General features: G+C 36.5%; 1 protein-coding gene and 1 long non-coding RNA gene across 2 annotated transcripts in view; one reads left to right on the forward strand and one right to left on the reverse strand.

Moving 5' to 3' along the window:
• LOC125251154 (glial cell line-derived neurotrophic factor) lies at positions 1 to 27,731 on the reverse strand. Its single transcript, XM_048164108.1, has 4 exons — positions 27,629 to 27,731; positions 26,509 to 26,927; positions 6,689 to 6,971; positions 1 to 1,653 (listed from the first exon to the last, which is right to left on the reverse strand). Exons 3-4 carry the CDS (start codon positions 6,942 to 6,944, stop codon positions 1,199 to 1,201), a joined length of 711 nt encoding a protein of 236 aa, XP_048020065.1. The 5' UTR covers positions 6,945 to 6,971; positions 26,509 to 26,927; positions 27,629 to 27,731; the 3' UTR covers positions 1 to 1,198.
• Positions 1 to 27,813, forward strand: part of LOC125251155 — a 63,297-nt gene that overhangs the window by 8,094 nt on the left and 27,390 nt on the right. The window lies entirely within an intron of this gene.

Consider the following 27,813-nt stretch of genomic DNA (forward strand, 5'->3'; position numbering starts at 1 on the left):
CTAATCCTTTAAGAGGAAAGATATTTGTTTAATGTAAAATGCTACAAAGAACCATTGAAGAACCTTTATTTTTACGAGCAAAATGTTCCATCTGTATAAATAAAGGTAACAATTACTTGTCCATAAATGTGTTCAAGGATAATAAATGTATAGGTTTGCTGTTGAAAAGGTCTAAATCTGGAATTACTTTCCAAAAGACAATGTATCTCGAGTTGATCATTGTCTAAAAGAATGTAAACATGAACATGTTCATGAGAAAAATGAACTTTAAGGTCTTTGAGGGGCGACACCTTTGGGAAAACATTTGAATTGGGCAGCCTATTCTTATTTTAAATCTAAATATCTGGGTATAAATTCTCGTCTCAAAGACGAGAGAACATGGGATTTGATCAGACATGCTTTGGCAAGGCTTTACGGTCAAATTTGAGGGCTTGATATACATTTCAAGTGACAATGTTGTTTTAGGTAATATCCATCCTTGGAGACTTTTGGTAGAGAAGCATTTCTCTACATGTATATACCTCTGATTCATATTTCTGACTAATGTAATCCCTGGAAGTGGGTGCGGTAGAGCAAGATTCATTGCATGTACATTCTTCTAAGAAAACAAACAAAAAAGAAACAAAGAAAGAAATGAGGTAGTTTTCACAGCTGTGTTGCACTTCATACTTCAGTATTCAGATTCATAACAAAAGTGAGCAGCATACAGTGGTCGCTGTAGCCCTCTACCACTTATATATCTTCAGATAAATACTACATGTTCTTCTGCAGAAGTTTCCAGTGGAAGGCAAAACGAGTCTCCCGCCAGCTTTCAGTCCCATCGATTAAACCGACGATCCACCTTTGGTTAAAGTCCAGTGCCATGCACTAATCAAAAGTGCCAGTAACCACTGAAAAGGCAGAAACAAAACTTTTTTCTGTGACAAACTTTCCAGAGTTGGCTTTAGACAATTCAGGCCTTGTTTTTTGTGTTTTGTGTATCACTTTCTGGTAGCTTTCATTCTTTCCGTGGTGGCGTACCGGACCCCTCTTAGCATATTTTTCAAAATTGCAATATGCCACTGCATTCTCGAATAGTTCTCTGTGTCACACGGTCGCCCTTTCCAAAGCTCCTGTAGTTTCCATGGAATTCTGAAACATTCTCTGGTAATCCTATGGTGAAGACATACTCCCTGAAGTTTCCACAGTTATCTGAATGTCATACGCAACCGCACGCTCTCGCAGATACGTTCTGGATTGTGTAGAATGTGCCCTTGTTGTCAAAGAAAGACATTTTCTTCTCGAACTTCGTAGGCCGACAACAAGGAGCGTAGCGCGCCTTGTCTTTTTTCCCATTGTCCCGTCCTCGCCTCCCTTTCTCACTGGAGCCGTTATTCAACTGCCTGTGCTCCATTACAATGTCATAGTTGCGTCGTTCATGGTTGCAGTTCCCACTGCAGTACCTGAAGAGCAGTGTCTCGTCGCTTTCGTACCCGAGCCCAAGCTCGCTCACCGTGAGCTCGATCTTTTTTAGAGAACACGGCTTTGGGCCTTTCCGTGCTCGTTTGGTTCTCCGCCCTGCCTCGGTTCTGATCCTCCTTTCCTTTCGTTCCACCAGAGTCGCGATCACCTTCTTCAGCTCGCCCTCGGTGAAGCTTTGGAAGAGGTACGAAACTAGAGGAGGAAAAACACCCAGAGGAGAATGTTAATGCTCATAGGTTTCTCTTCCATAATTCAAGAGACTTAATTGAGTTCTTAGGCCAGAAACATACTTTCCACAATGTATGCTTTCCAAACTTTTTGATAATGTGCCATTAAACATACTTAATGTGCGTTTGTGTTTCTGAGGCGGTAACAAACCTCAGTTCTCAAGGGGCGATAGAGTTACCTTTGAATGTCTGTGTCATTAAACCAGAGCTGGGCTAATTTACCATCGGTTCCCTCTGGAGTTTCTTGTGGGTTTTTTAGAATAGCAATTTTGGATTTATGAGTAAAGTAAGGTTCATTGTTAACATTATCTTTCACATTTTTGTTCTACAACACAAATTATACACAATTAGGTTTCAAATGAAGCCACTCTGTCTGTGTTTTGCTAACAAGTTGCCACCAAAAGGTTCATTGGTGTTCTATATAGAACTCTAGAGTTCTTGACTCAAATTTAAAGAACCCTTTATGCCAGAAAGGTTCTATATTGGAAGAAATTTCTAAATACGTTCATGTTTATGGGTTATTTCAAATTTATGTTATTGAGCTGCTTAAGTCATAAAATGTAATTAAAAATGAATTAAAACTAATTCAAACTAAATCCATGAAATGATGACATGATGGGAACCCCTAAAAGGTTCTATATATGAAGTGCCTGATGAAACCCTTTTAAAGGATTAGTTCACTTCAGAATTAAAATTTCCTGATAATTTACTCACCCCCATGTCATCCAAGATGTTTATGTCTTTCTTACTTCAGTCAAAAAGAAATTAAGATTTTTGAGGAAAACATTCCAGGATTTTCCTCCATATAGTGGACTTCACTGGGGTTCAACGGGTTGAAGGTCCAAATGTCAGTTTCAGTGCAGCTTCAAAGAGCTCTACATGATCCCAGACAAGGAATAAGGGTCTTATCTAACGAAACAATTGGCCATTTTCTAAAAAATAAATAAAAATGTAAATAAATAAAAAGGTACCGAGCAAGTGTTTACAAAGCGAACTTGCAAAGACTAAGTCAAACGCCCTTTACAAAAAAAGTTAAAACAAATATGTTGGACAATTTTGAAGTTGGAGGAGAAAATGAGATGGAGTTTTTCACCGGTACTTCCGCCTACGTCACGCGTGACCTTTCCAACATGATTACGTAATGTGTGGCACATCACAGAGCAGTGCAAGATGAGCTTTTGTGGTTAAAAAGTATTTAATTTTTTTTTTTTTTTTTTTTAGAAAATGACCAATCGTTTTGCTTTATAAGACCCTTATTCCTCAGCTGGGATCATGTAGACCCATTTGAAGCTGCATTGAAACTGCAATTTGGACCTTCAACCCGTTGAACCCCAGTGAAGTCCACTATATGGAGGAAAATCCTGGAATGTTTTTTAGTTCCATTTAGAACCTAAGAGTGATGATGTAAGAACTACAACAGTAAATGGATATGCAGCAACTTGCAAACAGCTCATTTTTTTTTTTTTCAAAAAAAAATATAGCAAATTAAAAATTCATATTTGAAGTCTGGCTGTGTGTAATTTACAGTGTGTTGTAGAACAAAATATAAAAGTGTCTTTATGTTAGCCTTATAACTTATTTTACTCATATGAAAACATAGGGAACTCTTGAGGGAACCCATTATATGCTAATTCTCTTGATTTGTTTGCAAACTGAACAGCTCTATAGGTACAGTAGCCAAGTAGATTCTCTTCAAATGATTTTGCCTGAAAGAAAAAGCTCACTGTAGAAGTTTGTGCTAATTCCCGCTATAGCGATTCTTGTGGCAACATGTACTTGCATTGTGTTAGTCTGAGACATCTATTCATTCAGCTTAGAAGTTTTTGCTTTATTGTGCTTGCATAGTGTGTGTTTCAGAACTTAGTAATGTTTGCTTTAAGTGTCAACTTTGTCTTAGATGTTTTTACCTAAATTCCTTAGAAGTAAAAGGATACACAAATGAAACAGTTGTTGAAATACAGTAAGAATATAGACCTTGTTGAGGACGGAAAGTATATTTAATTTGACACAAATGAAAACAAGGCTGAAGGCTGTTAAAAGTGTGTTTCGAGTCAGTTCTGCATTTCTGCTGAAAATGTTATATTCATTGATTTTGTACATCCATTTTTATAACATGTTTTTTGTGCTGTATTCTATATTGTTGTTGCCAATTCTGCTAATTTGTCACCAAGATAATGTTGTTAATCTAGCTGGCTTACATAGAAACTGTTAAATATGACTTGAAAGCATCATTAAGAATGTGTTAAACTACAAACCACTACAAATCAGTAATGTTTCGCATCATATAATCATTGTTTATAAGGAAAAAGTGTGGTTTTGAATTTATGGTTTAGTGGCCAGAAATAAAATCCTTTTTGTTGAGCCCTGGACTTTATTTATGGGACTTTATATACCTTTTGTACTTTCTTTTCATTTTCATCTGCGTCTAATTACATTTTTATGGTGTCAACCCTCACTGTGGTCTAGAACTATAAAACGATTGTGGATCGGCAGAAAGTTTGGCCTTCATAGTTAGGAATTTGAAATGTTCAGTATGACTCTAAAGGAGACTCGTGAGATTTCTCGAGTCTTATTTTCAGGAGACGCATCTCGGAAACTTCAGATTCAGCTCTCCATTTAAACTCATTGCTGTCTAGGATAGGAACACAATTGCAATAAAATTACAGTACAATGTAAGTGAGAGTAATTACTAAATTACTAAAAGCTGCAATTTAAAGTCATTATTTAAACTCTTTGACAAAAGATCAGAATGCAGCATGGTCAGTCCGGGTTTGTTTTAGTAAAATTGCGGTTACACTTAATTTTTAAGGTGTTACAGTGTAATTATGTTGTTGTATTAGTATCACAAAAACCCTGGTAGTTTTCATAAGCACTTGTTGTCTTCATGGCAAATTTACCCAAACATATAATTAACAGTAAATAACATTTAAGTACTGAATAATAATTATTAATAGAGATGCCTCTCTTTGCCGAGTAGTTTTTTAGATAGCTAAACAGCTGGGAACCCTCTCATTTGGTACACTACAATATTAAGACATTACAATTAACAACAGAGGTATTATATTCAGCGGCTGTTTATTTTCAGATATAATAATTGCACTCAAATAAAAACTGAAATGTTGTTGTATTAGTATCACAAAAGGTAGTTTTCATAAGCACTTGTTGTCTTCATGGCAAATTTACCCAAACATATAATTAACAGTAAATAAGCTCCTCTCTAGTGTTTTTTAGATAGCTAAACAGCTGTGAACATTGGAAAACATTAAATGTGACATGATGTGACATATTGTTCACAAGCTGTTTTATTGACGTCTTTCTGCGTTTGAAACACAAATAAAGTGATTACATGAGACATGATACATTTCGGTAAGTTGTACTATATCTTTCAACATACCTATGATGTTCATGCATGTTTTCCAGATATAACTTGTATTGAAGAGGAAGAAAAGACTCGCGCTCTGCGCTGCCGCCTGAACTGAGGCATCACAGCGATCTGACACGTCACATTTAAGAGCGTCAAAACGGCATTTATTGTTTGAATTTCTTGATAAAATGGATAGAATTTGAAAACTTAAACTTTTATTCTGATCAGAAGTAACAAAGCACAAAGCTTTTTCCGCTACAAATAATATATGATGTAGGGAAAACAACTTAGACCTGGCAACCCTGGCTTGAACTACAGGTGATTCATAGGGTCAAAAAGAGCCTGCTTTAATGTCACTATTTTTAAACTGCTAATGCGTTTAAATTCAACACGAGTGAGTTTCTTCACACACAGTATGTATGAGTTGCAATCTGAACACGTTTTTTTTCTGCACCCTTTTGATTGACAGGATATAATCGGCCCTGATCATCGGCAGTTTTTAAACAATTGGCAGATGGCTGATAGTGATGATAATAATAGCTTTTATCGGTGCATCTCTAATTATAATAATAGCTTTTATCAGTGCATCTCTAATTATAATAATAGCTTTTATCAGTGCATCTCTAATTATTAACTACATGTACTTAGGAATAGGGGTTGGTTTAGGGTTAGTTGCATGTAATTATGCATAATTTATAGTTATTACTACAATAACTACATGTAACATGGGTAACAAGGACACTAAAATAAAGTGTTACCAAAAATTGCTTTAGTGAGTAATTACACACTGTTCATGCAGCCATTTCAACATATAGGGCCCTATCATGCACCCGGTGCAATGCGACGCCAGGCGCAACGCAAGTGTTTTTTGCTAGTTTCAGCCCGACGCAGTTATCATTTTTACGTCCTGCACCATGTTGTTTAAATTGAAAATGCACTCACACCCATCTGTTCGCCCATGGGCGTGCTGGTCTGAAATCGAGGTGTGTTCAGGTGCATTGTTGGCGTGTTGTTATTTTGAGGCAACTGAAAACGACTGCACCACTGACCAACTGAGACCTGGTCTAAAGTCAATGGCGCAGGTTTTTTTTTTGTTATTTAAAGGGCGTGTTAGTAATATGCGCCTATAGGCGGGTGCACAACGGTCGCTTGTTACACACACAGGGACACGCAGCAGCACACAAACATGCCATATATTAAAAATAAAAGGATTGCAATGTAAAAGATTACCTTATTATTGTGTACATAAAGATAAAAATGCCTACATGCCATAATGGATTGTGATTGCATGTATCAGAATTACCTATTTGCAGTAGTGAGGAATGAAATTGGCAAATTATTTGACTAATCGTGGCAATACACGCATGTATTTAAACTGACTCGTCAGGTTGAGGGTATCTGTATTCTGCCAGTTAACATTTTAACCCTATTCATGGGCTGTCTTGCCTTAATATCAAGTGAGCTGACAGATGCTGTTTGTGTGGTAACTGAACCGATGATGAACATGGATTTGTGTGACTGAGTGTTCGCTGTAGAGGCATGTAGTATAAACACAACAGCAACTGTAGAATGACATATTAAATCCTTCCGGTCATGTCTACATCAACGGCACCTAAGGAAAACCAAAATCTCTTACATTCGGAGAAAAGAGAGCCCATGTCCTCCGTGGCTCTGACCACTCGCCGTGGCGCTGAGTTTGATGATAGTGAAGATGAGGATGATGATGGTGGGGATTCAAGTGCTGTGGCTGGTGGATGTGAGTAAGGGCCTAATGAAATCTCTAAGGTCTTTGGGTAGGAGGGCCCAACAGGTAACGTGGTTCTCATAAGCAGGAGGAAAAACGAGGCACCAAACAGGATGAAGGCGAGGATGACCTCTTTCCATACCCTCATCTTAGAGCAGCGTGGAGCATTGAAACTCTGAAAAACATGTTAAAACAGGCTCATTAGACAACTGTAGAATCATTGACATCCTATTATAATGAATGTTAATTAATGTTAATGTTATATATAATTAATATATATATATATATATATATATATATATATATATATATATATATATATATATATATATATTTTTGAAGTTTTAGTAATTTTGTTTTTGTCATGATTTTATCAGTTTTAGTTTTAGTTTCAACTATAATCCTGGCTCAGACTGAAATATGTGGCTTGCTTCACATTTATTGAAAGCGTTCAATGAACTGTAAAAGTGTTCCTGAGCATAGTGGAAAAATGCATGGTATTAAAGGAATAGTTCACTCAAAAATGACAGTTTGTCATCTTGTTATATGTCAAAGCCTTTGCGTGCAACAAAAGTGGATGGTGATTTATACTGCTAAAATGGACTAAAATCAATATAAAAACACCGTAAGAGTAGTTTTTATGACTTGTGTGCCGTCTTCTGAATTCAAACTTATATTTAACTAGTATAGCAGAATATGTATGCATATTGGTATTGGATGTTTAATAGTGCATGCTCATTTTCCTTGTTTTTATATTTAGATGACATTTTCTGTCATCTAAGGCTACGTTCACACTGCCAAATCCGATTATTTGTGAATCTGATTGGAATCTGATCTAAAATTATTTATTGTCCACATTGTGGATCGCAACTGTACTGAGCCCCACACATGACATCCAGGAAAAAAATAGGAGGCTAGGTTGTGTGCATGATTTATAAATCGAGGGAACGAAAAAGTAAATCGTGTGCATCATTTAGAAAATGTGTGGGGCTCCGTACAACTGTTCAGATCAGATTTGTGTGTCCCGTAGTACTCCTCTGTTTTCTGTAGCGCTCTTTTCTTTCAATCGGATATGCGGATATAAAAATATTGGATTTGATACAATAATTTAATATATATATATATATATATATGGAATATTTATCCATATTTTCCATGCCAGAATTTTAATCCCTATATTTAAGTCATTATTAACTTATAATCTTCCACTTCTCAGTATTGCTGAAATCTATTTTGGTTTGTTTTGTTCAAACAAGTTGCATCACTAGCATTCATGTGACATAAAAACAAAGGGAGTTTGGCAGCAAATTTAGGACTATGCATCCAAAGGACTATTTTTATGCTGCTTTTTTATTTTTATTTTCAGAACATGGCAGTATAAATCACACTCCACTTTCATAACATTTCCTTTTGTGTCACAGGAAAAAAAAGGGTTAGAATGACAGCAAATGATTACAAAATGCTCATTTTGGGGTGAACCATTCCTGAGGTATGCACATTTAGGGACTTAACGTTTGTATATTGTACTTCCTTTGGCTTCAAACGCATAATTGGCATAGTGAGTGTTTTTAATAACCCTTAAGTATACTGTAATACAATCTAAAGGATTACTGTCTTTGTTGAATGGTTACAGATCATCTTGTTTGTGCAGTATGAATGAGGTTCTCTTTTTCAGGTCATGATCTTTTCTATGTATTGTCTCCTCCTCCTTCTTCATCTTTATGAAGACATAACCTTCATAACATCCGCCTGGGTGGAGATCTGACATCTTTGTACATACATAAGCATGTTCAAACAATTAGCCTTACGTTTCCTGAGGGGGAATCTTTGTTTGTCGAGATGATCCATTCAGTGCAAGAGGATTTTTGATGGTAAACAGACCTTCATTAGACCGGTCGAGATGGAATCTAGTTTTTTAGATTTGTTGCATTTTTTTGCATATGGTGAAAACAAAAATTTACTACAGTTACGACGCTTTTCTCGGCCAAAATATTTAATAATCGAACACGCTAGGCATCATGTTGGGCATTCCAGTGCTGTGGAAATCTGAAGTGCTTTCTTCAGAGTTTCGTACCTAGAGTTTCCATGTGGGCCTGCTGGTAGAACGTTCTCCACCAGATCTATCTGTTGGGCTTTGTTTGTTCAGCTATACACAGATCTATGGAACATTCTATGCCTGCATGTGTGCACATACTTTTCTTTCACCCTCTCAAAAGGCTGCATTCTTTTCCTGCTGGGAATCTCTTTTAAACACTGTTGTTTTTGCAGTTGAACATACTGATTGAAAAGTCTTATTTTTTTCCTTCCTTTGCTATTACTAGTTACTGTTTTCTCCAGAGTAGGAGAAGAAGAGGGAAAACTCTTCCCCAGATCAGGAAATGGCAGATGGGTAACATTTAAGGACAAATCCAGACAGTATATGCTGGAAGTGTTTTGCCAGATTGACAGCAGTATGGTGGTCTTTAGTGGTCGACTGATTTGACTTTTTTTTTTTTTTTTTTTTTTAAATGGCAATGCCGATATCTTGGCAGTGTGGCCAATATATTTATAATATATATATATATATTTATTTAACTTAATGTTTAATAAATTAAAAATAAATAATTTGAAAATTAATTAAAAAATAAATCCGTAAAATAAACAGACTCATACTTTAAATGGAAACTTCTTGATTCTGAAATCTTATTACAGTATTTTTCACATGTAAAGAAATTGTTTTTAAAAAGTATGAATAAAAAGTAAGTAAGTTTGTGAATGCTGGGAATCATTGTTTTTCAAATAAAGACAAGGAAACAGTAATACATTACATACTGCTCACATTGAAAATGGCATGAATATGACATAGTAGGCAACTGGGATATAGCGCAGCATAGTTTGAAATTAAAGGGGACCTATAATTCTCCTTTTACAAGATGTAATATAAGTCTCTGGTGTCCCCAGAATGTGTCTGTGAAGTTTCAGCTCAAAATCCCCCACAGATCATTTATTATAGCTTGTCAAATTTGCCCCTATTTGGGTGTGAGCAAAAACACGCCGTTTTTGTGTGTGTCCCTTTAAATGCAAATGAGCTGCTGCTCCCGCCCCCTTTCCAGAAGAGGGCGGAGCTTTAACAGCTCAACAACAACAAAGCTGGAGAATCTCACGCAGCCAAAATGACGAAAGTGTTCAGCCTTACATTGTTCAAACCGGAGTCGACACTGATGGAGAGACTCAGGAAGAAGTTACAACTTTTAGACGTTCCTGAATGATTAGTGGATAAATTTATGTAGTTGCTGTGGAGTTGATTCAACTCATCCACTAGCATGTGCCGTCATGTTCATCTTTTGTGTTGAATTGACCCTCGTTTGTGAAGCAGCCCGGTGTAAAATGACGGCATGACAACAACACTCTACTACAACAACTCTTCCTCTTCTCTAAAGCAATTCCCGGGGGCGGGGTTTATGTAAATTTTGGGGTTAGTGATGTCACAACCCAGGAAGAAGCTTGTTGTAGTCTCCCTTTGCATTGAACTTTGAGCGTTATAACTTTTGCTCAAACAGCAACATTACACACTAACTAAAGTTAAAAAAGTGAAATCATAATTAGGGACCCCTAATTATGATTTCATATGTGGGTTGGACTGCCAATCCAGGAGTTAATTTTGAACAGAAAAAAAGGTAGGTATAGAAATGGTGTAATTTATATTTTATTTTTTTTATTGAGCACAAATATTTAGTTTTAAAGTAGATGAGTGATTCATGTCTGGCTCATAATTTACACTAAATTCAAAAGAAAGAAATGAGTATAATCTATAATAAATATATATTTAAAAACTGTATACAAATCTAATGAGAATCATCATTAAAAATAAAATTCCAAAAGAAATGATAATGATAATTTGGTGGGAGAATGTGCATAATTGTCAAAAATAATGTCATAAGACCTCCTAAAAATAGGTTTCATGTTCTTTTTTTGATGAAGTAGATCATTCCCCACTTTATTTTTGAAGCACATGGCTTTGTATTCATGTCTATGTGTAGCCAAAAAAAAAAAAAAAATCTGTCTGAACGAGTAAACACAAGCTATTATCATCTTTAATAGGAAAATTAATGCCTTTTTTAAAACGTCTGGAATTCAGTTTCTTGATCAATTTCTCATGCTGTTGGAAAGCATGTTGTCATTTTTGTCATGTTCTGGTGTCTTTATCTCGTCCGCTGTGTGTTTTGGAAACGGTATTATCACTCTCGTCATTTTCTTCGCTTGACCAAATGTAGATCTGGCACATCTGAACGCTTAGAACTTCCAACAGATGATAATAAATAGATCATTATTGAAATGAATGTCATGAAAACATGTCTAGCTAGTTTCTACCCAAACTCTCATGAAAACAGTGTTACATAAAAATTCTTTATGATCCTTAAAATAGGCTTCAAGCAAAGTGTAATTTTTTTCTTCTTGATTTTGGAGAGAAATATGACCACCTCGATGGGTTTCATGAGATTTGTGTATTTTGAAATCCAGGCAGCAAAATGTGTTAAGATATACAAAAAAACACTGACGAACCAATAAACGTTCCCTAGATTAATACGGCACGTATTCCCACTAATGGTTATTCGCCTTTCTGCTTTAATCGTCCTTTAGTTTCAGTACAAATAATCAAACCACAGTTTGAGTTTTCTGAGATGGATGTTTGATTAATTGGCCTGTTGAGGCGAATCGTTACCATCAGTGGTGTTCTGCTAATTAACTTTATTTACACAGACTGTTATGAACGTATGTGGGCAATTAAATCTGAGACATACTTCATGCTGATTATTGAGTCTGACATTAACTGCAGTATGTTTGATGAATGATGTCGTTGTATATTAAGTGTTGCCTCATCATCTGTTTTAAACAGCTGTGATCTGAATGATTGAGGGTAAAACATTAGTGATGTAATAGTCCTTATTTGAGAGACTGTTGCATTCTACAAAAAGGGCTTCAGTTGTTGCACATTCAACAAGTTTGTTTTAGTTGTTAAATTACATCATGGATATATTTTTATAATTAAACCGTCAATGAAGCAACATGTCTTTTTGCACTAAAATTAATTTTGCTTGCACAAGCTTCAAATGTAATGCCTATACTGTAGACATTTTACATATGCTGCTTTAGTAGGTTCTTTCATTCAATTCAATTCACTTTTATTTGTATAGCGCTTCTCACGATACATATCGTTTCAAAGCAGCTTCACAGAAAATGCATGTAAATGAATCTTTCATCAGAAAGCAATTTATTATAAAGTATACAACAATATCACCAATACAGAATTTCAGTAGTGAACCAGAATAGTAAACTTATTCTGGTTTAGTATTGAATAGTAAATGTTTTCTACATGCTTTTCTAAAAAAGCATGTAGAAAACATTTACTTTTGTTAGTTTTTAGTTTTTAGACCATTCACTCTTTTTTACTTCCTTCTTTTCCCAGGAAAACAGACCAAGAGTTTTGATGACTCATCCTGCACTGGAAAAAAAACGTGTACAATCTAATCAGAAATTTCTAGTAAATTTCACAAAGAAATATTACAAAGAGATAGCAAGTAACTATGGAAGCTTGATTCCACACTAAATAAAAAAAAAATTGAGGTAATTGTGATTTGTTTTTTGTTTTTTTAATCTCACAATTGACTTTTTTTTCTCAGAATTGTGTTTGTATCTCGCAAATCTGACTTTATTACATACGATTTTGACTTTAGATCTCACAATTCTGACTTTATAACTCAATATTACTCAAGTTTATATCTTGCAATTCTGAGAAAAAAAGTCAGAACTCTGAGATATAAACTCTCAACTGCGAGGAAAGAAAGTCAGAATTGTGAGATAAAAGTCAGAATTACCTTTACATTTCATGGTGGAACAAGCTTCTATAAGTAACACATTGAATTAAATGTGGAATTCTGAATTTGAAAGATAGAAATATAGTATTTTCTCATGAAACACGTATTTTTGTCCAGATGCCACAAATGACTAGCAAGTAGCAAATCATGTCCGATGGCTGTGATGTAAAGTTTGTTGGTCTTCAATGGAGAATGCATATTAGAGTTTTCATAAGAAAGCAAAACAAACATTTTCCCTGGAAGAGAGTGAATGTCTGTTTCTTTTCATCTGTCACAACATTGGTCGCCTCACATCTTATCTCATCTTATCTCTCCTTGGCAAAGACAGATTGTTTAACAGGAAATCACATGTTTACACGTCAGTTCACGTTTTCTAAGAAGTATGTGTCTGTGTTAATCTGATGAATTGTCTCTACAGTAGCCTGATATTATCAGATTGATTACAGTATGACAGGATACAATATTGCAGAATAAACAAACGTTTGTCTTTTGGAGATCACAGCTGATATCGATGCCTGTCCTGTCAGCCACATGCTTGTTCTACATAAAGGCTTCTGTGGTGGGTGTATACTGTATATAGGTATAATGAAATGTGTCAACTGCTACACATATGGGAACAACAAAGAAAATTCACACTGTATTGTATACACTACATACAAAAGTCTGGTGTCAATAATGTGTGTATATATATATATATATATATACACACATTATTGACACATCCTGCACTGGATGTTAAATTACTTTGTGAAATATATATATATTTCACAAAGTAATTTATTCCTGTGATGGCAAAGCTGAATTTTCAGCATCATTACTCCAGTCTTCAGTGTCACATGATCCTTCAGAAATCATTCTAATATGCTGATCTGCTGCTCAAGAAACATTTAATGTGTACAATTGTACAAAATATTTGTGTACAATTTTTTTTTTTCAGGATTATTTGATGAATAGAAAGTTCAAAAGAACAGTGTTTATCTGAAATCTAATCTTTTGTAACATTAAATGTCTTTACTGCCACTTTTGATTGATTTAATGCATCCTTGCTGAATAAAAGTATTCATTTCTTTAATTTCTTTTAAAAAAAATAAAAATAAAAATTCTTACTGACCCCAAACTTTTGAACGGTAGTGTATAATGCTACAGAAGCTTTGTATTTCAGATAAATGCTGTTCTTTTGAACTTTCTATTTATCAAGGAATCCTGAAAAAAAAAAAGTACACAACTGTTTTCAACATTGAAAATAATCATAAATGTTTATTGAGCAGCAAATCAGCATATTAGAATGATTTCTGAAAGATCATGTGACACTGAAGACTGGAGTAATGATGCTGAAAATTCAGCTTTGCATCACAGGAATAAATTACTTTGTCAAATATATTTAAATAGTACACAGTTATTTTAAATTGTAATAATATTTCACAATATTACTGTTTTTTACTGTATTTTTAATTAAATAAATGTAGCCTTGGTGAGCAGACGAAACTTCTGTTAAAAACATTAAAAATCTTAGTGGTTCCAAACTTTTGGACTGTATATATATATATATATATATATATATATATATATATATATATAGATTAATTTATTGTGTCAGTGCTAAATGAAAGTATTACATTTCTTAAAAAAAAAAAAAACATCATATACTGTCCCCAAAATTTCAATTGGTAGTATAGTTGTTTGTCAGACAACTTAATGCATTAATATAGATGCAATAATATTACGTTATAGGTGTGTGTATATCTGCTATTTCACAGTCTCATCCAGTGAGAATTTAGAGTTTAAAAGTTTTGAAATCAAGTGTGTCATAATGTGAAGCTGTTTTGCAGACGTGAATAGTAAATGTTTTCTACATGCTTTTCTAAAGAACCGATTACATCAAAATTGTTGTTTTGTAGCATTTATTCCAGACGTGTATGGCCGTTGCACTCGCATCTTTTGCAGTGTCTCGCACATGAGCGCTGCATTTCTAAGACAAGTTGATGGATCCGAAATGGTCAATATTCATATTCATGCACTTTTATTAATATTTATTTTTAATCATTTATGGCTTATGACTTTTGCTTTCATATATTTATGTACTCATACTTTATAGATTAATTCTTATCATATTTTCAAGTATTCACTGGTGATTGTACCCTTATGGTTATTTTATATTTAAGAGTATGATTTCTATGTTCAATTGTTCTTCAAGTGTTCTAGTGTGACAGGTCACGCTGACACGTTTGTGGTTAGACCTTGGACGACTGCCAAATACGGCAGAAGTGGTGTTTTTCAGAATTATTGCTCATTTGAATCTGATCAAAATATGTCTGTTATTTTTCCTGATGACATTTAAAAGGGTAAGATTTGCAAAATTCCCTATAGGGGATAAAAACAACTATTTTTGACACTGGACCAGTAGATGACGTAATGGGTGAAATTAACCTTTTCTTTTAGAACAAAAACATCAATTTGAGTGGGATGTAAATTTCCCTATATGCTCATGGTATAAAGCTGACCGAGTCATTGATAATTCAGCTTTTTCCCTCCTTTGCTCTCCTTGTCTTCTGCTTCTCTCTCTCTCTCATCTGCAAATGTATAATGTTTTAATTCTTTTTTTTTTTGATCTTCATCTATTGGATACAATACTCTAAATTTTACAATACTCTAAATGTATTATTAACTATTGACTACTCCTTTATGATGGTTATCTTGCCTTTTGGTTTTACTAAGTATTTTCATTATCGATTAAAGTTTGCGTGTGAGGCGAAATTTAATTGTAATGAATAAATAATTTTTCACCAACTTTATTTACTGCCTGGATCTCATTTTCACAAGTTTTTGCATCACAAGTCAAGTTAAAAGAATTTAGGGCTCGTTCACACATGCATCTTTGCATCTAAAAATGAGATGTAACGCTTAAAAAAGCGCAGCGCAGAACATGAGTGTCTCAGTTGCCATGCCAACTTGCTACTGTAAACAGAAGCTTGCAACGCATGCCCCGCAAGCGTAAGGGTCATACACGTCTATCCAGCGCCTGTTTACATAGAAAAACAATGAAAAAGTAGTGCATTGGAATAGAAAAACGCATTCTGTGTGTCCACCAAAGCGTTCTTTCCAGCGGCTAGCGTAATTTTCCAGTTCTTTTCAATGGGAGCGCCGCGTTTTTTAAACAGCAGGAGTGTAACGGGACAAATACAACACCGACCAACCGCCACTTTCTGCTTGTACAACGTCAACAGATGCCAACAACAAGCTTAATAACAGAACAAAATCATTTAAAACAAGACCCAGAGCAATTACTTTACATTGTATCGACAATTTTATATAGAAACAATACAGAAACAAACTATCTGTGAAATGAGATACTAGTAACACTTCCGTTGATATTCCATTTCATAGCAAGCAAAGCGTCTCTACTGAAAAAAACGCTGCACTGACAAAACGCGCTCAAGCGCTCACAGCGAGGCATTTATAACAGAGTGCCTGGCGTTTTCAGCTGGCTAAAAATGCTTTGGTTCATATTTTGTGAATAATCTGACCTTATGGTTTGTGTCCATCAAGTTCTAAATTAAATTGGCAATATATTTAGTTCACTGTATTACACAAACATAGGCATTGTCACATGGTTATAATGCATGAACCATTCTGTGTAGTATTTCTGCCAAAACCAACTATGTTGTGATTTATACTGTTACCGTGATATGATATTCCGCATAAGTTTTGCACATACATTACCTCCCACCCATAAAGTCAAATTTTCTCTTGTCAACTTCAACATGCCCAGCTGTAATTTATATGACTGTGTGCACAAACTTTTCTACTGGAAAATGATTTGAACACACAAAGTGTGACAAACTACCTGTTTCCTGAGCAGGTCTCTATCAGCTCTGGAAAGGATTTCACTTTCTCACTGTTCAAATTGAAGTGAGAAACTTTCCACTGATGGAGAAAAGTCAGGAAACCTGTAGTTTGTCACTCTATATTTTCTGCTCATGTGCAATTTCCAGTAAATGAACTGAAACTTGAATTCTTTCTATCTAAAACATATTTGGCAGTTACTGGGTTTCCCACAACTTCTGAATTTCCATGACTTTTAGTTGTTTGTGATTCATTTGCTTTTCATAGAGATTGCACTCACAAAGAGGAACTTTTTGTCAGAAAAATGAGACTAGACTCTGGTTTTCTATAAGTGTAAGAACCCTGTTATTAATTTTACAGTGATCAAATGTTTCTCATTTTCTGTGCTGTCATTGACATAATCAGACGGCTCCATAAAACACATCGGCTCTGTGTCAGAGCCGTCACCTACACGGTGAAAGGTGAAGCCACTTAATGCATAATAAATTCTGATGAAGCGTGACACCTACTTTACGCTCTTCATTGAAAAGAACAGGCGCGTAAGGCTTTGGTCACTTCAGCTGTTTGGGTGAAGGCCTCGCACCGGTCGGGTCCACTATAGGGCAGATAGGTGGCTGCTGGGCGGCAGAAGGGGGGCAGGAACACACTCCAAAGATCAGGCTGGGATTAGCACTAATGCGGCCTGCTTTATCTAACATCACGTGGGCTAACACCTGGGATTGGCTCGCGGGGTGTGGAAGCAGCCGGCCAGGCTAATCTCACTGTCGCCTCATCCATTGGATACACACACACACACACACACACACACACACACACACACACACACACACAAAACCTCCGTAAACAGTACAATTCTTGCAGAGTTTAGATATTGTAAAAAAATATTGTTGGTTTAACTTAAAGAAAGTAACCTGGTTGCCTTAAAGTTTTGAGTTCATTGAAATTAAAAATTCGAGTTAATACAATGAAGGAGATTGGTTTAATCAACCAAAAAACAAAAATTTTATTGTGTTACCTGAACAACATTAATTATCTAAGTTGATTTGACAAGAAAAAAGTTGTGATAAATCATGAAAATAATTTTTACAGTGACGCTGTGTAGTTTGTACGTTTTGTATGTGTTCTGGTGTAGGCTGTGGTTTATTTAAAGAAAATCCACAGGTTTTGTTGCAGGCTAATTAAAGTTTTGGTATTAGAAGCTTATCTATATATAACAAATCTGAGTACGACTTCATCTCTGAACTGTAAACAGAACAATCTTGGCCATATCAGATCCCAATCAAATGTAAATCTAATAAATTTTTATATTCAAACATGTCACATTTCAGTCATAGAAGACGGATTTGGACACTTAATTTATGAATGAATTGCATTAGATAAAATATCAAAGCAAGTGGCATTTATTGTAAAGAAAGATGCACAAACACGTTTTACAAAAATTATAGTGTTGAAAAAATGTGTATTTTCTGTGGTTATAGTGAATGATGTTAATGTGATACACCTCTGGTTCCTCTGCTTGGAAACCTGCATGAACTTGAGGAGAACTGATGCCGAACTTGCTTTGATATTTTGTCATCTATTGTCATGACATTAAGACGTTTTTAAGTGTGTCTTGTGTGTTCAAATGTGTCCAAATAGTTTTTGGGGTGATGTATATGAAATGCTTGCAGCACTCAAATCTGCCAGTGGTTACATAACTAGACTACATAACCAACTATTTCAACATCTATTGTTGAAATGTTTTGCTAGTCTCTGTGTATTTAATTTCTGAATTCATATTTGCAGAGGAGCAGAGAAGCAGTTAGCATGCTAGGTTATTGGTTATTATGCCAGTGTGTCCCTAAAGGTTGTACATAAACTAACCCAAACATCATGTCACATTTGGGCTCAATTTTTTAAAATATGCTATAAACATTGACAAAGTCTCTGAGCATCTGCTCTCAGAAATTGCATGTTTACTGGAAGTGTTAGTCGACAGCTGTGAAAGACACCATTTAGCATTTAGTTTGTGTATTTGGAGGTTAGCCAGTCCATGTGTGGATGCTATGTCTGAAATACAACAGCTGTCACATACTGAACCTGTGAATGAGTGAAAAATCTGACTATAGCCCTGGAACTAACACCTACACACTAACAACTACACGCTATGCTGAGTGACGCTTATCTGTACGAAGAGGTTGAAACACAGCGTTAGCTATATACTCAACTGAGTTGAGAATCTTTTAAATTATAACTTAATTTTTTACAATGCAATTTGAATTTGAATGTAAGTAGAATTCAAATCAATTGAAGTTCAAAGATAATATGATTTTAATTGAACAGCAAAGTTTAACAGCAAACTAGAACAGCAAAGTATATCATGATACATTTTAACTGTTGGCTTGACGACGGATGGATGGATGGATGGATGGATGGATGGATGGATGGATGGATGGATGGATGGATGGATGGATGGATGGATAGATAGTTGGAAGGATGGACGGATGGACCGATGGATGGATAGACAGACAGACAGATGGGTGGACAGATGGATGGACTGATAGACAGAAGGATGGATTGAACAATAGAAAGATAGATAAATGGATGGATGGACCAATAGATAGATGGAAGGACGGATGGACCGATGGATAGATAGATAGACAGACAGACAGAGAGACAGATGGATGGACTGATGGATAGACAGATAGATGGATGGATTGAACAATAGAAAGATAGATAAATGGATGGATGGACCGATAGATATACGGACGGACGGATGGACCGATGGATAGATAGATAGACAGACAGACAGAGAGACAGATGGATGGACAGATGGATGGACTGATGGATAGACAGATAGATGGATGGATTGAACAATAGAAAGATAGATAAATGGATGGATGGACCAACCGATAGACAGACAGACAGACAGACGGATGGATGGAAGGACAGACAATAGAAAGATAGATGGATGGATGGTACAATAGACGGATGGATGGATGGATGGATGGATGGATGGATGGATGGATGGATGGATGGATGGATGGAACAATAGATGCATAAATGATGGATGGATGGAATGATAGAATGACAGATGGATAGAATGATGGATGGATGGATGGATGGATGGAACAATAGATGCATAGATGATGGATGGATGGAATGATAGAATGACAGATGGATGGATGGATGGATGGATGGATGGATGGATGGATAGTTGGAAGGATGGACGGATGGACCGATGGATGGATAGACAGACAGACAGATGGGTGGACAGATGGATGGACTGATAGACAGAAGGATGGATTGAACAATAGAAAGATAGATAAATGGATGGATGGACCAATAGATAGATGGAAGGACGGATGGACCGATGGATAGATAGATAGACAGACAGACAGAGAGACAGATGGATGGACTGATGGATAGACAGATAGATGGATGGATTGAACAATAGAAAGATAGATAAATGGATGGATGGACCGATAGATATACGGACGGACGGATGGACCGATGGATAGATAGATAGACAGACAGACAGAGAGACAGATGGATGGACTGATGGATAGACAGATAGATGGATGGATTGAACAATAGAAAGATAGATAAATGGATGGATGGACCAACTGATAGACAGACAGACAGATGGATGGAAGGACAGACAATAGAAAGATAGATGGATGGATGGTACAATAGACGGATGGATGGATGGATGGATGGATGGATGGATGGATGGAACAATAGATGCATAAATGATGGATGGATGGAATGATAGAATGACAGATGGATAGAATGATGGATGGATGGATGGATGGAACAATAGATGCATAGATGATGGATGGATGGAATGATAGAATGACAGATGGATGGATGGATGGATGGATGGATGGATGGATGGAACGATAGAATGATGGATAGATGGATAAATGGATGGATAGATGACAGACAGATGGATGTATGGATGGATGGATGAACAATAGACTGATGGATGGATGGATGGATGGAACAATAGACGGATGGATGGGTGGACAGATGGATGGACTGATAGATAGACAGATAGATGGGTGGATGGAACAATAGAAAGATAGATAAATGGATGGGTGGATGGATCATTTAAAAAGCTACCGATAGAAATGTGTAATTATATATTCTATCATATTAATAAATTAACTTTAGTGTTCCAGTGTGGAAGAGCACTTCATTTCGAATGCATTACCTGTGTTGAATTTCTTTGAATTTATATTCTGTCAAATCCACTTCCTGCCATTTGAATTAAAATTAAAATGCAATTTCCTGTTTGTTGTGGCCAGTTCAAATGCACAGAATTTTGCACAACCCTGACAGATGCTTCAACTGTAAAATGCACAGTGCTGATAGCTTGTATCTCAGTTAGTGCATATGCTCCAGAACGTTACAACAAGGTGCTCATGCAGGTGATGCTAAAGGTGCCCTAGATTGTTTTTTTACAAGATGTAATATAAGTCCTAGGTGTCCCCTGAATGTGTCTGTGAAGTTTCAGCTCAAAATACCCCATAGATTTTTTTTTTTTTAATTAATTTTAGCTGCCTATTTTGGGGCATCATTAACTATGCACTGATTTTTTCAGCACGGCCCCTTTAAGAGATGCGCTCCCTCTGCCCCACGAGCTGTCGACTATATTACAGCGCATTTACAAAGTACACACAGCTAATATAACCCTCAAATGGATCTTTACAAGATGTTCGTCATGCATGCTGTATGCATATTTCGAATTATGTGAGTAAAATATTTATTTAGATGGTTACGTTTGATTCTGTGTGAGTTTGAGGCTATGCTCTGTGGCTAAAGCTAACATTACACACTGTTGGAGAGATTTATAAAGAATGAAGTTGTGTTTATGAATTATACAGACTGCACGTGTTTAAAAATGAAAATAGCAACGACTCTCGTCTCCGTGAATACAGTAAGAAACGATGGTAACTTTAACCACATTTAACAGTATATTAGCAACATGCTAATGAAACATTTAGAAAGACAATTTACAAATATCACTAAAAATATCATGATATCATGGATCATGTCAGTTATTATTGCTCCATCTGCCATTTTTCGCTGTTGTTCTTGCTTGCTTACCTTGTCTGTGCACAGATCCAGCCGTTAATACTGCCTTTCCTTGTCTAATGCGTCGAATGGGCTGGCATATGCAAATATTGGGGTCATACATATTAATGATCCCGACTGTTACGTAACAGTCGGTGTTATGTTGAGATCCGAGTGTTTTCCGGAAGTCTTTTAAACAAATGAGATTTATATAAGAAGGAGGAAACAATGGGGTTTGAAACTCAGTGTATGTCTTTTCCATGTACTGAACTCTTTTTATTCAACTATGCCGAGGTAAATTCAAATTCTGATTCTAGGGCACCTTTAAATCTGATTTAAATCATTTAAATCTGATCACGCAAACCACTTCATGAGGTGCTCTGAGATGCATTCCAGATGAAACTGGACAAGTGTAAATGCATCAGGTTGTTGAAACCACATATGTAAATTTTACTCCTCCTAAAATGGTAAAATATAAACATGTGAGAGTGTGCTATAGGCTATATGACATGTTATAGCCAGATATGACAGCGCTACTGCAACACACATCGCATCTCTTTCGCAAGCCGACGTGCAAACTGCCGCAAATGAACCTGAAAGCAAGTCGCAGATGCTCAACACACAATCATCTTCATTAAAAGTAAATGATTTCTCTCTCCTATTGCAGTCTTTGATCTTGAAATTAGCTGATGATAAATAAAATACAGCTCATATCTGTTGCTTTCGTTGACGTGAATGTTAAATTTGCATATAGTGCAGCAATTAAAGATTAGATTTATATTTCTTTTAGTGGAGAGACATTTATGTGGCCAATTGTAAATGGAACCGTTTTAACAAATCAGATAGCTATTCAATCAGTAAAAATGCATGTGGTGTAAACAGGCCCTTAGGATTTCTGTGATATTCTGTGATACACAATGGTGCTGTGTGCATGCTAAGTAATTGAAATCCTTGAAATCTGATTCACGGTCCTCAATGTTTCGCTAGTTTTTTGCTATTTTGCCTGTCCTGTATCTTTAAGAACTTTTTGCATTTTCTGTACAGATTTTTGGAGAAAAGTCAGCAGAATTCATTGGGGAATTTATACAATGAAAAATGTTGAAATGTTGGGACAGTTCATCAAAAAAAAAAAATGTTATCATTTACTCGCTCTCTTGTTGTTCCAAACCTGTATAAACACAAGAAAATCCTTACAATGGAATTCAAAGGGGTTCAGTGTTGTTTATAATCCATCTTCAAAATATATTTTCTGTTCAGCAGAAAAAAGGCAGTCGGACATGAGGGTTTAATTTTTTTGGTAAACTTTCTATTTTAAGACACCTGAGAATACTACACTCCTATTGGTGTCTGTCCTGTAAGGCAGTTTTTACATTTTTCATGCAGATTTTTGGGGGAAAGTCAGGAGAATTCAGTGGAGTGAAATTACACAATGTAAAATGTGTTAAAGGGGACCTATTACGCCTCTTTTACAAGATGTAATATAGGTCTCTGGTGTCTCCAGAATGTGTCTGTGAAGTTTCAGCTCAAAATCCCTCACAGATAATTTATTATAGCTTGTCAAATTTGGCCCTATTTGGGTGTGAGCAAAAACACGCCGTTTTTGTGTGTTTCCCTTTAAATGCAAATGAGCTGCTGCTCCCCGCCCCCTTTCCAGAAGAGGGCGGAGCTTTAACAGCTCAACAAGAACAAAGCTGGAGAATCTCACGCAGCCAAAATGAGGATTGTCAGTAACGGTGTTCAGCCTTACATTGTTCAAACCGGAGTCGACACTGATGGAGAGACTCAGGAAGAAGTTACAACTTTTAGAATGAAACTGGATGTTTCTAAATGTTTAGTGGATAAATTTATGTAGTTGCGGGTTTTATGTAAATTTTAGGGTTTGTGATGTCACTAACCCGGGAAGAAGCTCGTTGTAGTCCCTACCAGTCGTTTGTTGTAGTCCTTAAAAAGTGATTTCTGTAAAAGAAAATATCTCCCTTTGCATTGAACTTTGAGCATCGTAACTTTGCAGATGTTGTTTATGCTCAAACAGCAACATTACACACTAACTAAAGTTAAAAAAGTCAAATCATAATCAACCACCCCTTTAAAATGTGGGACGCTATTATACTGACCCTCATGTCGTTCTAAACCTGTATGAACACAAAAGATGAGAATGAAATTCAATGGTCTCCAATATTGTTTTTACACCAACTTCCAAATATATTCTTTTCTGTTCAGCAGAAGAAAAGTCATACAAGTGTGGAATGACGTGAGGCTGAATATTTTAATTTTTCTTTTTGGTGAACTTTTCTATTTTAAGACGCCAGAGAATACTACATTCCAGTTTTCACATTTTATTTACTAAACAAACACACAAAGGCCAGGGGATATGTAGTAGTTTGTGAATGACGGTCATTTCAGTCCTAACTCTGCAGATGCAGTTTCCGTGTGGGCCCAGCCATGAAGTCAACAGTTTAGTTCTGAGGTTTGATTTGTGGTTCCACTGAGGATTTACTGCGGCAGGAATTTGATATCATCATATAACCGAGCTTCCCAAGGTTAGAGTGGTCATTTCACCCGCTCTGTGTGAACGCTGCGTGTTTTAGAGTGCATTTCCTGCCATCTTTCACCCCACTTATTATTTGTGGCTGGTAGTAAAACTGTACCTCATTTAGGGAAAGTCTGGAACATCTGACAGGAATAAAAGCCCAGATGCACGATGGAGAGACATGAACATGTGTGTCGCTCCAGTGATCAATAGCCAAAAAGGACGTGACCTTTACATATCACATCCTGATTAATGCGCACTGAACCACAATGTATTCAACATTGTTTTAATCACGTATACATGATTTAGAACTTCCAGAGTTGTTGTTTTTTTTTTTTGTTTGACAACAGCTGTGTTATCAGATATTACAAATGGATAGTCAAATCTGTAAACCGTAAATCAGTTGCATCGTGGAATTTTACAATCTGGATCTAATGCCACGAATGTTTGCTTTCACAAGCCAAAGCCGAAGTTAGCCTCAATCCAGACAGTTCTGCGTGCCGAAGAGCAGATCGCACTTAAGTAAAACTCTGGTGCTATTGTGCGTGATGGCATTTTAAAAGTCCTGATGATTAGCGACTGGCACACTTGAATGCAGCTTTCCCTGAGCGTGTCGGAGCAGGACAGGCAGAAAAAACAAACGCACCCATCCAAGATCTTCTATCTGGAAAAATGTGCAGGGATCAAAACGAGATGTCAAAGCTCAGGGTTGTGTTTTGAATGGATAACGCTGCACCTGCAAGCGGATTTTGCGCGTTCCCTCTGAGGGAAAGAGTGTGGGTGAAAGCATCGAATTTGCAGTGTGCACCTTCAACAGGCTTGAGAACTAAGCCCGATTGAATCCCAGGTTATGGGAGTTGAAAGGCTCAAGTGAATATAAGCTTAACCTGCCATGCCTTTGCCACCTCAAAATGCACCAGATCCCATTGGCGATTATGATTAGGTCATCATTACGGGTCAACTGCCATATACCAGCCTTACTAAGTTACTTGAAACAAGAGGTAACAATCACAATGTTCAATAATAATAATCTACCCTAGTGAATATTTGTGATATTACAACCATTTTCAGATTTGCTTTGTTCACTATGGCAGGGATGCAGTTGATTTTGTCAAGTCACATTTATTTATATAGCCGATACATGTTCGTTTTTAAAACCCAATAAGAAAATTTGTCCCATATATATCAAAGCTGATAAATAATAGATTATTTCCTTCAGCTGAGACACTTCAGATGCGCTCTGTTCACCATGATGGTTTTGAATTTCTTAAAATATGATTGAAATCACTTAAAAATGGAAAATGCATGTGCAGCCTAAGTCTGTCATTTAGGCATAAAATAATAATGAGAACATTATAATTGTGTGTTTGGGACATGGCTTTTAATGGTGAAACTTTTGTTTTTGTAATCAGGCTCTCAAAAATTATATTGGATTTAGATTTATTGGCCAATATATCGGTTATCGGCTTTCAAATATAAAGAATTATCGGTTATCGCATCAGCCAAAATTTTCATATCGGAAAGTTGTAGGTTGTGAAGTAGTCCATTTAAACTCTTTGCAAATAATATTTTATTTAAAAATGTATTTATTTTGGCCATTTCCAATGCCTGTGGTGGTTACGGCCCTGGTGTAAAGTGAATCGATCACGAAGCAAGTTCAGTTCAGTTATTAGCAGCTCTACAGAAGACAAAAGTGTCATTATTCAGCTTGAGTCGGTTCAATGTTGATTCAGTTCAGTTCAATAAATACGAGACAAGTTCAATTCAGCTATAAATCAGCTCTACTGAAGACAATAGTTTTGTTCTCATCCAAAAGCATCAGTGCAGTCAAATCAATAATATTAAGTGTCTTTTAAACTTTTTGTAAGAGTAAATGCGGATTAACCCAAAGGGAGTCCCTAGGCACCAACATATACTCTTTGGAAACTTCTCCAACCTGGTTTACATTGAACTACCCATAAATACCTCTATATCTGCCCCTAAAGAGATCCTCTTTGCAAAGGTATGGTTTAAAAAAAGCCCATTGAACTCAAATGGACTGTAATGGTGGCCTGAAGGTCTAGGACAGGAATCAAAGGTCATCCTTGAGGACTTCAGTCTGGGGTTTGTTGTAGTCTAATGTAAAAAACACCAAACAGGGATTTCCTTTCACTATCTATTGCATCTGATAAAACAATATAAGATAAGATCAAAATTTCCAGCCCCTATTGAGAGACACGTGCAGATGTCTAATCTTTGAGATGATACAACTTCTCCAAGTATGGAAAACTTCAGCATCTTGATTCGATTAATGAAACAACCTGTTTACTAATCATGATGCATGGGTTCTGGCACAGTTGCGCTCTCTGAATCTGTGGCGATCTGCAGTGTTTAACACCCCGGCTGTAAGTAGCAGCTTATGCTAACAAAAGAAGATGTGTCCTTACCAAGTGGCCAGCTAAGCCAGACTTATCAGGGTGGCGTTGTGTTGGCTTGACCTCAGGCAACAGGTGGGGAGGGAAAATCCCTCATGGAGGCAGGATTGGAGGTGCTAGTGTGTGCTGTCCGTTCACGCTGTACATCCATGTAATCAGTCGATAGCAAAAGCCTTGGTTTGTGTAGATATTAAGTACTATACCAGTGTCTTAGAGATTCCTTCTCATGATGACTTTCACCTCCAGTCTTTTCCGATATATGTTTACACTAAAATTTCTTCCGGCCACTCTGGAGGTGGGCTCGGAATTTCCTCATCCTTTGACATAGTTGGTTACGCAAGTCTGAGACTAGTTGACCGTGGCTTTGCAATGTAAATCAGTTTGGAAATGAGGCTGCCAACTGATTCCTGTCTGTTTTTAGGATCCCAGATCTGAAACACAATACCAAATTGGCAAAATGAACACTGTGCACTTGGTACGACAAAGACAGCAGAAGAAATTAGCATTGTTTATGTGGAAGCAGGTGGATGTGTTTGCTCTAATGCAAAACCTTTTAGTTAAAGTAGACCAATCTATTACTAACTGACCATTTTACCCAATATTTGTGTGTTCTATGTCTTTTACACTTAGTAGAGTATCATATTGTTTGCTTAGCAACATGCAAACTCTATCAAAGTCAATCGTGAGTCAAGTCTCCCATGCAGAGCGCTGTTTGTAAAGTGCACAGAGTTGGTCCTATGCAGAGCGTTTCAAATCAATCCCTTATGAGGTTTCTCTCGGTTAAGATGCCTATGTAGACAGCACGGCAAACCAAGATTTTGCAACAGAGCTGTTAAGTGAAGCCAGGAAATTTTTGTAAACCTTTAGAGGGCTTAATTTGTTTCAGATCTTCATCTTCATGTACGGTTTAGACCAAGCACGTGGCAAAATTGTTTTTTAGAGAAGTTCTCAGAATTTTAGCCTGAAATGATTTGTCAAAATTGAAATGTTTTCTCACTTTTCAACATTCCTGTTTAAACTGTAACTTTATAGTGACTTACTGCAAATGCAAATTAAACATGAACAGATCGCAGTCTTAAAATTGTAAGGTACTTAGACTATAAGCTTATTCCTTCTGCGCTTCCAGACTTACCATGTGAAGCTTACAGGCTGTCCAAATCCTGGTTCGGTTGTCCTCTTTCGTGCGTAAGATCCCTGCGTGTGTATATAGCGATGTGTGAGAGCAGGAGTTTGCGTGTGTATGTTTTTAGGGGTGTGCGCATGGCGAACTCCCCTCGGTCCCTGTCAGTCTTTCTCCTCCCTGTGTGTGAGACTCCT

This window comes from Megalobrama amblycephala, linkage group LG17 (genome assembly GCF_018812025.1).
Source record: "Megalobrama amblycephala isolate DHTTF-2021 linkage group LG17, ASM1881202v1, whole genome shotgun sequence".
Taxonomy (NCBI): domain Eukaryota; kingdom Metazoa; phylum Chordata; class Actinopteri; order Cypriniformes; family Xenocyprididae; genus Megalobrama; species Megalobrama amblycephala.

Excerpts from the sequence above, each read along its gene's own strand:
- LOC125251154 (XM_048164108.1), bottom strand. The coding sequence starts at position 6,944 with ATGAGGGTATGGAAAGAGGTCATCCTCGCCTTCATCCTGTTTGGTGCC. Across the intron at positions 1,654-6,688 it reads GGGCTCTCTTTTCTCCGAAT|TTTCGTACCTCTTCCAAAGC; the intron begins GTAAGAGATTTT and ends TTCCTCCTCTAG.